This window comes from Photinus pyralis, unplaced genomic scaffold (assembly GCF_008802855.1).
Source record: "Photinus pyralis isolate 1611_PpyrPB1 unplaced genomic scaffold, Ppyr1.3 Ppyr1.4_LG6, whole genome shotgun sequence".
Taxonomy (NCBI): Eukaryota; Metazoa; Arthropoda; class Insecta; order Coleoptera; family Lampyridae; genus Photinus; species Photinus pyralis.
In genome coordinates this window covers 1,560,882-1,579,210 of record NW_022170663.1, presented here as the reverse complement: position 1 = coordinate 1,579,210, position 18,329 = coordinate 1,560,882, and the positions used below count along the sequence as shown (strand labels likewise).

The window sequence follows — 18,329 nt, the reverse complement described above, 5'->3', positions numbered from 1 at the left end:
CCCAAAAAAAGTGACTGTACCGGCTTGTGTTATAACGGTTTATATATTATAATGATGGTGGCATGATACTACAAGGCATGATACTACAACTTTGTAGTATCATGTGATGGTGGTATTACGGCCTGCACAACCAACACAGCATAATTCAGTTCGCACTACATGATTTCGCCTTATGTTGGAAAATAATATTCTTATATTAGATTAGACATCTGACAGGCTGGCCCACAGGGAAGGTCCCATTTTTCGAAATAGTAGACCAAGTCTTCATGCTTCAAACGTCCAAGTATTAGTATGTACCTATTAAATCCAATGCTGCAAGCTTTATACTTCAAAATATTAATTGCTCAAACTTGAAGTAAAAATGAAAACCTGAAAAACGAACGCCCGACACTTTCTGCAATCTACACTATTTCCATAATTCAGCCCGATTCCTAATCAAAATATGGTACAAGTTTACGTCGTCATCCAAAATATAATCATGTCGTTTATTAAATCACGCTAATCATATAAGGTAACAAGAATATCTTAAATACTATTTTACGGTATTTTAGGGGCGACGTAAACTACACTTCTATGTCGTTTAGAACATTTTCTCTAAGTATAAAAATCACCTGAAGCACGTTCTATTTGGACGTGTTTGTGTAGCCGAATTCTCCCCTAATTAAATTTTACGAACTCAACTTATAGAAAATTTCCAAAAGATGATTCTGCCTAGGGGCTACTTCTGAGGCAAATTTTTTGTGGAAGATCCGTTGCATTTTTACGACTATTTCAGGTGCGAATTTTCTTTTGAAAAATTGTATCAGAATCAAATTCACCTGGAAAGAGGTTATCATATTTTCCTCAGACGAATTCATGTAACCTAATTTCTGTGGGCTATTTTATATTACAACTATTTCGGGTGAAAAGTTTCTTTTATAGCAAATTTTCTAAAGAAATGATATTGACTACTAAGACTAAGTTTCCACGGGTGAAGAAGCGAGGTTTCTTATGAGCATATCCCACGTAGAGGAGTTCAGGCGCGTAAGCGAATTTTCCGTTATGTCACTTTTCCGAATTGTGACTACGGGTTTTAATTTTTCTTGAGCGAATGTTTTAAAGGTACGATTTCCTCTAAAGCAAGTTTATTTATGGTTTTAGCCAAATTTTTAAAAATGTTCTTAAGAGATTAATCTACCTGGGAGTTTTTTTGGTGAATCAACTGCTGCTGAATATTTTGGGACGAATTTTAAAGTTTAAATAATATTATTTTGGTAGCAGTTTCTTATTTTATTACAACTTTTTCGGTGACGAAGGCATAACGTTTTCTTAAGAGACGAATCTAGGTACCTGTGGGTTATTTTGCAAAATCTGGTCGTCGCAGTTGTGGAGTATCCCCCCCCCCTTATTTCCACAATTTTTTTCCAAAAGTTCATATAAAAGACAGAAAGGATGTAGTGTAGAGAATGAATTACTTTTTGACTTTAGCGCCAATTGTGGCTCTAAATTCTCTGGTTTTCTGGCTACAAACAAAAATACTAAATTGATACTTCAACCCAGTTTTCTTATGTTTGCGATGGCAATATCCCCTAAGAAGAGTTACAAAAAGTGTTGTAGTCGAAATGGAGAGGAGCTAAACGCCGGTAAAATTGAAAAATTAAAACAATGGGGAACGAAATTCTCATAAAAATTCGTTGATGCTAATTTAATTGGAATTTTTATAGGCAAGATAATTTTTACAAGAAAAGCCTTCAGGTATATAATGAGAGAGTTGAGTAACTGTTCAAGGAAAACGACGCTTAAAAAGCACGTCCATCCTGTATGTGATAATCTGTTGCGAGAAAGTTCGTTGACGCTTAATAATTAATTCCGTTATAATACCGGAAATCACAATTTTTTTTAATGTAGGTAACGTGATTGTAAGAAAAACACATTTAGGGATCGTCAGGAATCGATGCGAAACTAGGGAAGTAGTAGAACGTGCGCACCCTAGTCGAGGCGCAGCCGCAGAGAAGGCGGAAAATTTAGAAAATTGTGTCATGTTTTTTCAAGATTGGTTATGTTTCGGCTCGAATTTCCAACAATAAGCGAGCTAATTGTTACTATCATGTGTAATTTTCTCAATGCGATATCATGTCTGTTATCAACCTTGGACTACTGCTACGGCGGCGTTAAGTTTTGGCCGCGAGAGAGAGCACTAAAGTCGCTACCAGACTATTTTGGTATGAATTGATTGCGAGTTCCGCGGTCGAACCTCGTGTTATTTATGCAACTTTAAACTGCCGTGGTGCGTTTTCCGTGTGTTTTAGAAATTTCGCGTGTTTTAAAAAAATCCGCCAAAATTCCGCGCTCAACTTATTATTTTAGTGATAGTGATAGTGAGATGAGTTATAAGGACCGTGGCTCTCCGATATTATTGGAGAGCGGATTAAAATCATTTTTGGGACATCCCGGACACAATTACCCTTTACTCAATGGTAAGATTTCTCCACCAATTTGCTACAATAATCAAATGGATTGCCTATTGCAAAATCCTTGCGCAGGAACAACTCGCTTGATCAGATAATTAGCATGATTACTCCATTTACTCACACGTGTGTGTGAAGTATATAATTAAGAACTTTTCGTGAGAATAAGAGCAAAATTGAGGATTTTTGAAAGATGAAATTACAATCACATGGTTTAACAGTAGGTGGCGCATGCGTATGTAGCGATTAAAACTATAATGTTTAATGAATGGAATTTGAAGAGCATTAATTATTGCAACTAAAAGTGTAAAAACTATTTTTACGTCGAGCACATGAGGATGTTATTTTTACTACCGTGACGTCTACATTCTACACCGGCCTTGCTAAATTGTTTAGGTTTATTTTTGTAAAAAAAGAAAATTGTCCTATCTATTCCTCAAAATAAGATTAAGTACTTCACCAAGAGACTGGATGAACTTTGCTCCTAACGTTAATACACACTTACGCTTATTTAATATGTGTAATTTAAATAATACAAAACAAAGGTTTTCCGTATGTGCAATCCTGCCAAGCCGATCTTTTCTCATTCTGACATTTAACTGGCGGTACTAAAATATATATTCGCCTTTTGAACAAATTGGCAGAGAATAGGTCACATGCTTATCTTAAAATAGTAGATTATGACTTTATGCATTATACAAATAGGGATTCCATGTTTACGTTCGTTCCTTAGATTTCCGTTAACGTAATCCTACGATATTAAACGGAGACATTAAATAATTTTTTTGGTCTTTTTTACGATATCGTAAATTCGAGCTATTTGTTCGCTGATAAGATTACTTTAGACGTGTATTTCTATGATTAAAAACTCCACTTGAGGTCACAGGAAATCGCCTTTCAATCATGGCGAACTTTGCTGAATCTTAGCCAGTATATCTTCCAAAGATAGTTTTCGAATTTTGCAGATCATATTCGTTAATGGATATGGATGTGTTCTTCTTCCTGTTCAAACAGTCGTCATCAACGGTGCTCGGCTCGCGCCGGTGCTTGGCGTTGCCACTTCTTGTTGTCAGCAACTCTTCTCATCATTGCATACTCTTCTCTTCCCTTCAACCGCTGATCATTGTCATTCTTCTTCCTTCCAACACCATTCTCAAGAAACACTCAATCGTTAATACATGCCATAACTCACTTCTTCTTATTTGGTTTACACTTCGGTTTGGATGGTTGGTCTAGTTGCGAGTCCAAAAGCGAGTTTAAAATGTACTATCTCCAGGTCGAAAACTTGCAGTGCAGTGCAGGTAAATTAGTTTTTTGTGTTAATGTTGGATCATGCAAAATAAAAACTTTCATCACTGCTATAATTAAAAGGAGAGCCCATAACTTGTAATGACATTAAGCATTCCTTAAGAAAAAGTAATGGAACCATCTATGAAAGTATCCTTTTGGCTCCTCGTGCTCCAATATATTCACTTCGTTCATTTATCAAATGAAACATTAGCTATGTGCAGCTTGCATTATCGCAAATATTCAAAAACAACTACGTTATCAAATTCCGCATGTGCTGACGCGTAGGTTCCAGAATTGTATCAGATGCTGGGGGTTGAAGCTACCGGTTATATACCTACACCCATTCCTCAGAAATGTTTACTGCTTCTCGGCTGCGGATGTGCGGCGCCCAAGTGTCCCGTTTTGAGGTAATTATAAATTATCAAAAAAGTTGATGGTGAAATTACGTTTGTGTGCATTCTTAATCCAAAATTCTTACCAAGACCATAATGCTATATAGCATTTAAAGTTTATTCTCTTCTAAGGATGTTTTATCGATTCCGTTCCAAATTGTTAAATAGACTCGTAAATAGATTAAGAATTAGGGAAACTATCTTGATCCAAGAGCAACAATGTCACTGTCAGTAATTTCATAGCGTGCCAGCCGAGGTGCCAGCTAATATGACATACATACCTAAAAGGTGAAATTATCAGTGATTATGTTATAATAAAGTCATACTAAATTGCTACGTTAATAATAAAACATATTGGGGGCGGTTTAGGCAACGAGCTCTTAAATATGTAACTACAACGTGATAATGTTTGCTAAACGACTAAGAAAACTTGATGAAACTAAATGTGAAAATACCAGAGAATTAACAATTCCAGTTTCTATAAAATGCCGATTTAGTCTAATTTAAAGATTTCGAAGAATAATTGAATATGAATGGAGGTTATTTAATTTAAAATATCGTAGATTATGTTAATTGAAAATTTTAAAATCCTATTTTGTGGATTGCCCCTCTAGGAATAGATTTTGCAATGCAAGAAATGCTATTTATTTTCCAGAAATAACGAACTCCTGTACACAGCATTCTCGGCCTGCGACAAGTGGTGTAAATTTGCCTTTGCCTGAAATGTTTGGATTGTATGTACGTACAACAATTCAAATGTCTAACTAAGATATTTATAAACAGAAATTAAAAATGTTTCAGAGATATTTCGTAATACAATTTGAATAATATTTTCAGATATCTCAGACATTTCTAATCATTTAAAGGTTATTGTACTTGCAATTTTTAAATACCGTAGCTGTTTTTAATATAGTATTTATTTAATTATTTAATATTGTCTTTGAGCTACATTTCCAAATCTTTCAATTTCCGTGATGTTCCACATTAGAGAGCTTCAAATTAAAGTGTGACAAATGCAAATGAAATTCATATTGGGAAACCTATTTAAAGATGTGAATTTGTACGATGTTGTTAAAGGGAAATAGCTGTGAATTGTATTTGATATTCAAGGCTTGCAGTAACACACAAATTGTATTGGTAGGCCTCATTTGTATCAATTGGTCGTGTTTAATAGGTGTTTAGCTCGAAACGCCTGCAGCTTTAATATTAGGTATGTACAAATACCTCCACTTTTAATTAAACTCGTGCGACTCAAGCAGGCAGACTACATAAAATTTGAAGCTGGAATTTAATCTCATTTTATAGAACGCGATCGAGGTTTCATTTGTGGTAAAACTGTAGACACTATATTTTGATTTTTGGAGACATCCTATAGGAACCCTTGCTACAACCAAATCTTTTTTAATTTACGATCTAAGGCCGCGGGTTATCTTGTACTGAACTGTTTCGCAGTGATAATCTTAATTTTTGTAAAGTGCACGTGTAAGGTTATCTGTTTCAATTTTTTATTTTAAACAAAAAATCGAAACTTGTTCTCTAAAGAAAAGATGCAGATTTATTTGGGAAGCATAGTTACAGTTTTTATGCATGGTTATGGTAATTTATGGAAGCAAATAGAAGCAAGAATACAGCATTAATTTATTTTAGACCACGCGCTTCGATTAAGCATGTAGATAACCGTGACCTTCCTTTTTACTAATAAATAAACCTGTAGTAGACGACACCTGCTCCAGTTATTTATAAAATTTTCAGTTATTAGACGGAAAATGATTTACTGCTCTAGAAGCACTGAAAATTTACATCCTAACACATCCTAACTGTTGGTCGCATTATTGTATGTACAATCATGGCAACTATCCCTATAATTGTGTTACACAGGTCAACTACAATATATTACAAGGTTAATTTGAAACATGTACATAGTTAGATTCCGCATCATTAACAATTATGTAGTTACTGGTAATAGAAACTGGCTATTATGATTGTTTTGTCAATAATGAGTATTATTAGGTACTACACCTACCTCGTTATTTTTTTATTAAGTGTACCTACATTTGGAGCCTCGTTGGAGCGTTTTCGGTGCTTAATTACCAATGTTTGTTGCCCAGAATTTGGTGATATGACTAAAAAGTTAAGTGAAAAATGGCACGTACATTTTATGCTAGGTCAAAGAAAAGCTTAGACTGGTTGTATATTAGGACTGAGGAGTTCTAGGAGGAGTCAATACAATAACAACATTGTTCATATAATAATTAATAAATGAAAATACGTCCAAGTGTGCCAGCGTCATTCCCAGTAGCCTATGCAATGTATACTCGGTAACTCAGTAGACCGACTCCGTCCTTAGAGCCACTTGAAACGCACCATATTCTTCTGTATTACTATTACCTACAGTTTGATGCAGTTTCATTTGGGTCTTTTATGAAAATGCTAGTGAACACATCTGGCAGAACCCAGTGTTTCCATTCTGTTTACAGAAAATTTGATTTGTTTCTTTCCATAAATAACGAGATAAATAATTTCAAGATGCTTCTACCTGCGCTGCGCTGTTGAGCAATATTTTCTAAAACAAGTAAAGGGACTGATTTAATGGGTCCTTTGGGCGATGAACTACTCATTTACAAACATGACCAATACTTCATTGGTGACGTTTGATGAATAACCCGTACACGGAAAGGTACTACCGCCAGGGAATTATTTTAAAATAATAGCTATCAAATTAGTTCGAATAAAACTAATTATGTTCAATCAACGACAATTTTGTACCTTAATATTGTTATCATAATAATTAATTTCCACATAAGATTGTTTTATCGGCTGTAGGGAGAAGAGAAGAGAGAAGAAAGTTGTAAATACTATATATACCTATCGTATATCCATCTTTATCTTCACTTTGATAATTAGGCAATTATGTTAATTGTATTTTTTATGAATAAATGTTGGATGAAGGCTTTTCTGCTATGAACTCAACAGTGGATTATGTATAGGTACTTATTCTATTCATTTTTGAGCTAAAGGGTTTCCAGCAGCTTCCTCTATAATTGCAGAATTGTCATTAGCTTGTTAATGTAGTTTGGCAGCTCATCACGGCAAAATGTATACGTAATAAGGTTTGTTTATTATCCAAACAATTGATAAAAATAATCATTCGTTTATTCAAACTGCTTTTCATGCGTCGAATCGTAAAAAATGCGAAACAAATTTCATTTTACATTATACCAGAACCCCAATAAGATAACCAATTGACGTTCTTACTTGAGCCACCTGACATTATAAGCGGCGGTCTATTAATTCTTTAAGATGAAGCCAATTTTTTGTTGAACTGCTTGATTGTTCTTCTTAGTAGAAAAGTAATCCATAATATTACTGGTGAGCTTTAGCGATCAATGCTAACGGCTTTTTGCTAGGCTTTTTGTGTCAACAGGCAGAGCTGGGCAGTATTCGGATTTTGTAAATACTTTTTAGTATTCAAATCCTTTAAAGTATTCAAATACTTTGTAATTAAATACTTTTATGGAAGCAGTATTTGAATTTGTAACTCAAATACTTTCACAAATATTTAGTATTCGAATACTTCGCCAAGTATTTGGATACTTCGTAAAGTATTCGAATACTTCGCAAGGTATTTGAATACTTTGAGACGTATTCGAATACTTCGCATAGTATTTGAATACTTAACCTTCCTTTTTTTTACCAAAAGTCGACTACTCCAAAATTTCTCGGGCAAACACTTTTTCTTATTAATTCTGGTGCGTAGAATCCAAAACGATTCGAACTTTTTCGATTAGACCTCTCAATCAAAAGTTATGGACTAGAAACCAATTTCGAAAGAAAATTCAAAGGGATGTAACTTTTGAACTAGTAGCCCAATCTTGGAACTGTTTGAAATTATGGATTCTACAGGCCACATTCTATAAGAAAATTTTTTCCGGGTCGATCTGAGACAATTTTTTTTTTTCGAGCCTCAAAAAAAGGCAGTGTATAACCTTCCTTTTTTACCAAAAATCGACTACACCAAAATTTCTCGGGAAAAGACTTTTTCTTATTAATTTTGGTGTGTAGAATCCAAAACAATTCGTACTTTTTCGATTAGATTTCTCAATCAAAAGTTATGGACTAGAAAGCAATTTCGAAAAAAAATTCAAAGGGCTGTAACTTTTGAACTAGTAGCCCAATCTTGGAACTGTTTGAAATGATGGATTCTATAGGCCACATTCTATAAGAAAATTTTTTTCCGGGTCGATCTGAGACAATTTTTTTTTCGAGCCTCAAAAAAAGGCAGTGTATAACCTTCCTTTTTTACCAAAAATCGATTACACCCAAATTTCTCGGGAAAAAACTTTTTCTTATTAATTTTGGTGCGTAGAATCCAAAACAATTCGTACTTTTTCGATTAGACTTCTCAATCAAAAGTTATGGACTAGAAACAAATTTCGAAAGAAAATTCAAAGGGCTGTAACTTTTGAACTAGTAGCCCAATCTTGGAACTGTTTGAAATTATGGATTCTACAGGCCACATTCTATAAGAAAATTTTAATAAACCGTACCACATAGCCTATACCTATTATGTTTCTTATACTTTGAAAACTTGCACTGCGTAGGAAAATACCAATCTCGTTCTTCGTCACGCCATTAAACGCTATAATCATCCTTTTCCTTTCTTGTTGAACTTCATCTTCATTTTTGACGTAATTATTCATGGGACTTCAATAATGAACGAGCATCACATCCACGAGAAGGCAAATTCGCAGGATTCAAGGACCCGAGAGCGGGTTGCCATTCTTCTGGTTCGGTGCTTGAAAGAATATTTTTCACCCTATTTCCTACGAAAGTTCCCCAGTTGTCCTTACGTTTTATCCAAGACTGTAGCGATTATCCTTACACCGCAAAAACAAATTTAATTCAACATAAGATAGAAAAGGTGGATTCACTGACATTATCATCCCCAAATACTCATATCATTCACCACAAATCAAGTGCATTTAATTTTCTCTTTAACAGATTACTTAACTCGCCCCTTTCTCCAAAAAACTACGACATAGAGTTAAACATGGCGCCAAAATTTAGTATTAAGAAAAATCTGAAAACGCTTTCAAAAAATTTACGATTGTTGATTTGGCACTGGATGAACGGTACGTCTTTTAAAGACGCTTTTCAACCTTTAATGGGAAATTTCATGTTCTTCCAAAAAATTATAACGGGGACAAAAAGAATTCTCTGTTGCTAGTGTTTACTTGAGCATTGGCGAAAACAAAAGAAATAGTACCGTAACGGAAAACCACGGATAATTAAAATTCCAATGTTGACTCAAATGTTAAGTTTTCCTATCAATTGCCCAAAAATGTTAAATACTAATAGGAGCTACAACAGAAACAGTTTTTTGAAATGTAATCTGTTTTAATGTGCTAATGTTAAAAAGCGACAGGACCTCGGTGACCAGTCAACTGATTTTAAAAATGCATTATAGTTACGCAAACAAAAAGATCGCTGCCTGTCAGTAAACGCACCTGCTGTTTATGTAAATTAAAATGTGAACATATTTCAAATGAAATAAGCGGATCAATTAACGAATCCTTTCAAAAGTGTTCTAAGCTAATTACTTGTCCATGCCTTATACGTGACATTTGCTGAAATTTATGCAATTATAAGCATTTTGGACCTCGGCGACATCACTTTTGTTTCATAAGTGATTGGTTAATTGTAAAGAATCGAAATCGCCATTCAGTAAATTCGATATACCACCCTTGGATATGTGTTCGCTCCCAAGAATGTTAATTGTTGAGAAGTGAATTTCTTTGGGAAGTGAACGATCCTTCTACCTTTTTATAGGTGAGATCGACCTCGTGATTCTTCAATGTGTGTTGTGTCAACCAAATGTTGTAGATTTGTATTGATGGACAGTACTTTCCCATCATAGACTGCATTGCCTACAAAAATGCAGAAAACCAGAAAATACGATGCGGTCGAAGTCGGGAATATGTATAAGAAACTTACTGAAAGCTGAAAGCTCATCATATCTGATGCGTTTACCAGTATTTGCACCCTCTTGCATAACTTAAACAGTGTTGACCCCATTAGGCATTATAATAACTATAACAATTGATGCACTTTCCACTAAACAGCGGTTTAAAAATGTATGGTAACGTAATCCAGGTAACGTATAATTCTGATAAAACTCTGATTTTTTACTGTTTTAACAACATAATTTGTTTGATTATTGTTTCATTTTAGAACATGATATCAATAATCAATTAAAACAGAGCTTAATTTAAAACGGGCATCAATAATAGAGCGATTAATGAGATATAAAAAGATGATATCATGCAGTCATTTACACAAAAAAAAAGCCACTTTGCATGCGTTAGGTGACTATAGGTAATAGTGTAGGTGCATCAAGGACAACGATCATACAATGATCGGTTAGAAAATAATAGCCTCCTTTGGGCGATGAACTACTCATTTACAAACATGACCAATACTTCATTGGTGACGTTTGATGAATAACCCGTACACGGAAAGGTACTACCGCCAGGGAATTGTTTTAAAATAATAGCTATCAAATTAGTTCGAATAAAACTAATTTATTATGTTCAATCAACGACAATTTTGTACCTTAATATTGTTATCATAATAATTAATTTCCACATAAGATTGTTTTATCGGCTGTAGGGAGAAGAGAAGAGAGAAGAAAGTTGTAAATACTATATATACCTATTGTATATCCATCTTTATCTTCACTTTGATAATTAGGCAATTATGTTAATTGTATTTTTTATGAATAAATGTTGGGTGAAGGCTTTTCTGCTATGAACTCAACAGTGGATTATGTATAGGTACTTATTCTATTCATTTTTGAGCTAAAGGGTTTCCAGCAGCTTCCTCTATAATTGCAGAATTGTCATTAGCTTGTTAATGTAGTTTGGCAGCTCATCACGGCAAAATGTATACGTAATAAGGTTTGTTTATTATCCAAACAATTGATAAAAATAATCATTCGTTTATTCAAACTGCTTGTCATGCGTCGAATCGTAAAAAATGCGAAACAAATTTCATTTTACATTATACCAGAACCCCAATAAGATAACCAATTGACGTTCTTACTTGAGTTTGAAGGCTGAGAAAACATTGCCGGTTTACATCTGTATTAGATTGTATTGACTCAAGAAATTAGACCACCTGACATTATAAGCGGCGGTATATTAATTCTTTAAGATGAAGCGAATTTTTTGTTGAACTGCTTGATTGTCCTTCTTAGTGTGAAAGTAATCCACCCATCAGAGTTGTTCTACACCATCTGAGCTGAGTTGGTAATTGGCAAGACAGTAAAAAAATCTCTTACGTAAATAGTAATACTTACATCTCTAGGATGTATATTACTTTATACCCTTCAATATTAATTTGGTGATCTCGTATATTGACATTAAGCCATGTTTCCAAAACAGCTGGTATATCAATGTTGTTCTCCATTATGAGATCCAGCTTGCTAATTATAGAACGAAGATTAATATGTGCAACTGTAATTTTATATTAGATTAACTAAATTAATGGTGCCAATGCCTATAAATAGCGAGGGCACATTTTTCCACATTAATCACTTAAGTCACTAACTTACCTGTATTCGTAATAAAGTGTTCAAATTTACGGAATCTATATAAAATAACGGATGGATTTGGATAGTATGGCGCGGCCGCTTTGGGCCCGAGACAGTTTGACGCCAAGATACTTTGGCGCCGAGACACTTTGTGGCCGGAAATTTATACACCTACTTAACTTAATCGTTATTTGAAGATGTACATTTAATTAGATGAAATTTACCTAAAAGCGTATCCACATTTGCAACATTGTGCGGTTCAATGCTGGGTCGCGACAAGGTGCGCCGCCACGGAATAATGTTGCAAATTTGCCTTACTGTACCTAAATTGTTTAAGATAATTATCATCACAAGTAGATAATAGATGCGACAAAATATGCAGATAGCTGAAAATTGCTGGGATTTATCTATTTAGTTGCCGACAAATAAAAAAGCTATTGTGATAAAAACCTGTATTGTTGAATTATTCCTACCTACCCCGTTCTTCTGCAGATCTGAATCATGCTATTGTTATGTTGCAAAATGGAGAATTGACATTACCTCATGTCAACTCATTTACGTATATTAAAGAGTTTTCTGAGACGTTCATTCAAGATGCTATACACAGACTCGCTTGAGAGATTCTGTTCTTGTAAGATTCTTTAGATATTTATGAATTATGAAGCATTCTTCATAGACTACTCAATGATATTCGAGAGACTCTTAGCAGATTTTTTAACAAAAGTTGTATTGATTATTCAGGCATTTTTAGAGTTTGCGCGACATTCTTCAGATTGTCTTCATGTTTACTTAAGGCATTCCTAAATTTTTTCGAGGCCTCTAAAATTTTTAAGAGCTTGGTTTTGGCTATGGCTAAGAGAGTGTAGTCTGGTTCAAGTATAAACTTTTTTAAGGGATATAGCGAGTTGAGTAATTGGTTAGAGAAACCTCAGCTAAAATTCCGTTCACTAAATACAGGAAAATATACATTTTTGAAAGAGTCTTCAGAGCGATTCTTCATTTCTTCGTTTTAAATATACATACATACATTTCTTGTAATTGTTGATACGTTGTTTGTAAAGTTAACCATTTTTCTTAAATATTTGACTTCATTCGTTTACGTAAGATTATACGATTAAATTTAACAGGTCAAGCGCAGTAAACATCTATATCTTACAAACTATATAGAAAAAAGAAGTGGTCATTTGACAAATCCGAGTATCATCTCAAACTTTTAAGTTTTCAACCCCTTTCTCAGCGTGAATGGTGATTTTGACGACATCGCGTTGCGAATTATATTGTAGCCGAAATTGTAATGGAAACAATAAGGTTATAGAAATTTCGCATAAAAAACCGTACCGTGTTACATATGCACGAGATCGCTAACTTCTCTACGTTTCGTAGGGACTTTATGCTCAATTACTTCCTCCATGTGCCCATGTTATTTAGGAAAGCTATTCATTTTCAATATTTCAATTATCTAATCCAAGGTTTAAGTGAATGACACACTTCTAATTGTAGCTACGAATTTTGAGTACCTAATAAAATTTCATTTATAAATCCAACTATGTACTTTTCTTTAGCAAAAGTTGTTTTGCTCCACAACCACCTCTTTCTGTTCTGTAGGTACTGTTAGTATTGGTGTTGACATCGACTTCACCACATGCTAATCGCGCATTTTTCGGTTTTCCCCAAATTGCAGTAGGGTTCATATAGAAATTGTCAAGTAAATCGATGTTCCTGTCAGTTGGCGAGCGTCGAGGAGCCCCCCGTTCGTCACATGTATTTGTGTGGAAACGTGAATATTTTCACGCCTTATATTAGAGTCCACATCCTAATCACTGTATAAATAATTCAGCACGAATTTCATGCTTTCTAACGTCATGTGTTGTTGACTTTTTCCTATTTACTTATTCTGTTACCGCCATTATCGCGCGCCGTTCTTGATATTGTACGACTTCAGATACCCGTAGGTATAAGATATCAGAGATAAAAATAATTGGAATGAGATGACGCCTGATAAGTGTCTCAACGGCTTTCAATGGTTGGGTCGTTGGTGTTCACTTGTTCAGAGATAATGTTCGGAAGGTAGGTAGGCTCTTTACCTACTTCTCAAATGGTTTGGCAGCGGTAGCAGACCGATTGCTAAAATACGGTTTTGGCACGCACAAAGCTACACTTACCTCTGCGATTGAGTAAACCTAAACGGCTAAATTGGCCTGCCAACTAGTATATTGTAAAACTATTCTCGAGGAAAAGAATGAAAGCGTTACTATTTATGTCTTGGCATAGGCTCGTCAAAAGGTTTTGGTGTTGCTGTTTTTTTGACACTTTTTCCGTACGAAAATTAAACTGATAACATCTGCAATCAATACAACATTTCCAAGCCATTAAATGGTCAACTAGGAAAAATTCCATGTCAAATCACAATTAGATAAGGTGGAAATTGTGTGTGGTGTGCTGGCAACGAAATCACGGTAGATTATATTTGTCGGTTTTATTAATGGCTTGTCAGTGATTTCGACGAGATCAACTCGCCGTGCTGTCAAGTAGATACTAATGAAAATGTGCAAATAGTTATGAGACAATGAGTGTCCTCAGTTACATTGATAAATGCGTTGAAATGTCACCAAATTGTGAACACTGAATTCTAATCTACATTATTATATAATTGTAAATAAGCAAACCGCATGATGTAGGTACCCACAGCAAAACATGATTCTTTGAAGGGTTTTCTCATCGATGGCAGTATTTTTTTTAATTTCAGATTCTTGGAATATTGCATTTTAAGTTTCACCAAAATTTCCGTTGAAAAGATGAGTTGCAGAATCTAGAGATGCAGAGTGGAACTCATAGATATTACTTTACTAACTTAGTTTAGTTTAAGTGGAACTTATATTTACTGCTCATATTCCTACTAAATTGTCCGTATTTCGCGCGTTACTATAGCACACTAATGCCATGCGTTACTTTGACAAATATTATATTTGAATACCAAAATATTGCTAAGTACCTACGCGTTAAGTATGATTAAAGTGTAAGTCTAACTTAAGTAATATCTATGAATTCCACCCTAAGACTACACATTAATTTCGAGACTAAAAAATATATCCGAATTTAAAATACTGCCATGAATAGAAAGAAAGGTTTTTACAGTAGACATGAGAAAATAACATAACTGGCAGTAAGAACCAGGACACATTTACAAAAAAAATTGACTAATGAATGATCATAATATAAAAATGCATGTTTCTCAGACGCACATCATTTTATTACCGGTTTTGCTTTTACTATTAGTGGTTTTAGTAGAAAAAATGTTAAGACATACACTCGTACAGGAGCACAATAATAGAAGGTTTAAGAAATAAAATATATCTTTATCTATCTACTTTACTGCTGAGGGTTCAAATCTGTTGAAATGTAAATGATATAAAGTCACACAAATGGCCCATGAGAGAGTATTTGGTTGGATTAGTAACTCTTAAAAAAGTTTTAGTATAACCTTAGTGTAAAGAATAGTACACTATGTATAACGCAGGTGAATACGCATACTTAATTTTTTCGGAAGTTTTCAAATCTGCCGGTTATCCAAACGACCAGAGAAAATACATATTAATCTGGGATATTGTCCTTCCCCAATAGAAAAATAATTTAATAATAATAATTTTACCTATTTATTATTCCTCACAAATTAAGTAGGTATACGTGTTGTTAACGCTATTTAAAGGGTGATACGTAGATTTCAAATCAATCACAATATTTGATAATAATGAGTCTTGAAATATTCTTAAATTGAATTTATTCAGTCCTTATAATACGTTTGAATCAAGACACGCGTGAAGTTAGTAATAGCTTTCCCGCGACAGAATTGCATATTATTATCTTACTTATTCTATTCTTTTACAGCAGTTGTTTCCACGGTGTTTATATGCGTAATTACTAGTAATTTATGTAATTTAGGCAAACTGTGTACAACAATTTTCGCAGTGGTCCAGTCCTCTGGAAGCAATGATCTGTACCTAAAGATTTTTTTATTAACGTTTGTCATTTTAGTTCGCGCTATGTGAAAAGTGTTTTCTTTCTACGGGTTCGGAAAATGTCATCGGATCGTAGTTATTTAAATGTCCCACTTCAGAAAATTCCGTTGATAGCTACTAAGAAAATTAGTTTTCTTCATTTTCTGCTACAAGACGCCAGTTGCTTAATCCGAAAGTTGATGCAAAAGCTTTTGAGCTGCGTGATTCTTTCTCAAAGAAAACACGCTAATAAACATGACGCTTTTCGTATCCTCAGGCTTATTTAGAAAACAAAACTGTTCTAATGAAAGATTCATGCGCGATTACTCGAATTAAACCGCATATATTGATTATGTGACTATGTCCTGGGTAATTATAAATGATTGATGAAACTTTAAATTTCCCAACAACTGCCTAGAGTATATGTAATGTTGTTAACACTTCACTAAAGGACTAGTTTAGATTTTATTATGACGTTGCTGGTCGCTTTTTTTCGGTTATTTAGAAAAAAATGGGGGCTTGAAAATAGCCAAATTGGTTCTGCTGTAATATTAGGTTTAGTTGAAAACAACATATTTGTACTCGAGTTAAAAAAGCTAGTCACTTTCGTGTCAAGTTTTTTCAGTAATCTGTTAACTAACACCGGTACCTATACACTTTTTACGGCATAAATATTCTACAAAGAATATTAAAAGGTTTACGCAGCAGAAAAGTTAAAAGTTTGCTCGTATCGTGTGTAAAATTCAAAATGTCTTTCACGCAATCAAAAAGGCGTTAGGGAAACGATAAGTCAATCTAATGAAGAGCGTATGATAAACTTTGACAATTTGATCTCAATAAATTATGGCGCTATGACGAAGTTATTATTTTAATACGAAAAAAGGGGCAATTACTCGCAAATATTTTAAATAGTTAAGCTATTTATGTGCACATGAAGTAAACAAACGTATTTGTTTTCCGTGACGTTTTACTACATAGTAATGGCAAACAGCTTTGAAAAATGATCAGCAAACTAGGTTTATCGGTTTAATCGCTGTGAATGACAAAATAAATTTTTCGATTAAATTTACATCTGGGAAATGACTATGTAAGATTATCTGAATCCAGAACCTACATTAATTAATTGCCCAAAAATGTTACCCTTGCTGTTACGGTGATCATTTATATCATCATCGTATTTGTCATGGGCGTTCTATGTCGGGTGGAATGGCTGAAGTTTAGGTTTTTGGTAATGGAAAAATTACATATTAGTTTTCCTAATTCTAAAACTGGCAAATCGGGAAAAAGATTCCATTTGCTTTATTTATTTTATTTATCTTTATATAATTTATTTAACGAATCATATAGTAACACTATAACGCGTCAAGTCTTAATTACGATTCTTTCTAGATGTTAGTTTAATCACTTTCAAATAACTGGACAAGTTGGGATTGGCCAGATCACAACTTTTATTAGAGAATTTTGTGTGCTTTCTACATAGGATTCTAATTCCATTCAACAATATTTTTGGAGTTTTAAGTTTGGAGACAACAACACAAAATTGCTGGATAAGTGAAATTTTTACACAGCTTCTGATTGAAAATGAGCAGTAAACAGAAATAACACAGCACTCGGCTTACTGTACCAAATCCTTATGTGATATGACTGCCCTCAAAACATTAATACCTTATTTACTAGATATAGATTCTCAGCTAAATACAACAATACATCATTTTTCCAAACGACAACTTCAGGAAAATGTGCAAAATCTTCATTTAATTCAACACGGTAACAGTACAATTAATTTTCATATATACTTATTGTAATATAATGATGAGTAAAATGGAAAGTTTACACTTTATTCCCACCTTTCAAGGCACTCAATTTGTCCTTACTGCATACAATCTTTGTCAATTGTCCAAAATGATGATATTTCCTGTGCGTCTCCTCGCCAAAATCTATGAATCAGTTAAGATGGGTACACTCCTAAAATTGTTTATCGTGAAAACAAAATCCTAGAAAGCTCGTTTAACCCCCTATTAATGTCGCACAAAAGAATTTTTTTCAAACAACATATTCGAGAAAATCTTTTTTGATGCACAAGAACTGCATTTGTTTCTCCCTTTCGTCCTTTCTTTTGGTCAGTGTATTAGTGCAAAACCTCCAATTTCGTGGGAGTAAACAACAAGATAACTGTCGAGATGCAACAGCAAATAAACTTTGCGTTCTGGGAAATTAAGTTTTTTTTATTTGTTTATACCTATCGCCATCATATAAGCTAAAAATGATGGAAGACAAGGTGTAAAAGTACACTCAACATCGGTATACCAGTGGTCAAATTAAAATATTCGTGTATATTTTGGTCGCTTAGGATTTAAATTGAGTTAACAGTCAAAACGTGCCTCAACGCTAACATTTTCCGCAACAGGCAAAATAAAAACTTAATCGCTCTCTTTTTGGTATACGTGGATGTATGGACCACATTATACATGAGTAGTGTTTTCAGTGATCATATCTATACAGGGTTTAACAAACAAGTATGTAAAAATGTTGTTTTTAAAAACTGAGGGTCGTTTGGGAACTACGCTTCCAAAAGTCTATAAATGCAACTGATACAAAGATGGAACTTTCCGGG

At 34.1% G+C, this 18,329-nt stretch overlaps 1 protein-coding gene across 1 annotated transcript in view; it reads left to right on the top strand.

Moving 5' to 3' along the window:
• The first annotated feature begins 2,037 nt into the window (after window positions 1–2,037).
• Window positions 2,038–18,329, top strand: part of LOC116175190 (hepatic leukemia factor) — an 86,894-nt gene continuing 70,602 nt past the window's right edge. The window contains exon 1 of the mRNA XM_031493327.1: window positions 2,038–2,456. Within this exon, the coding sequence (XP_031349187.1) occupies window positions 2,363–2,456 (94 nt within the window). The 5' untranslated portion in view covers window positions 2,038–2,362. The remainder of the gene's footprint in view (window positions 2,457–18,329) is intronic.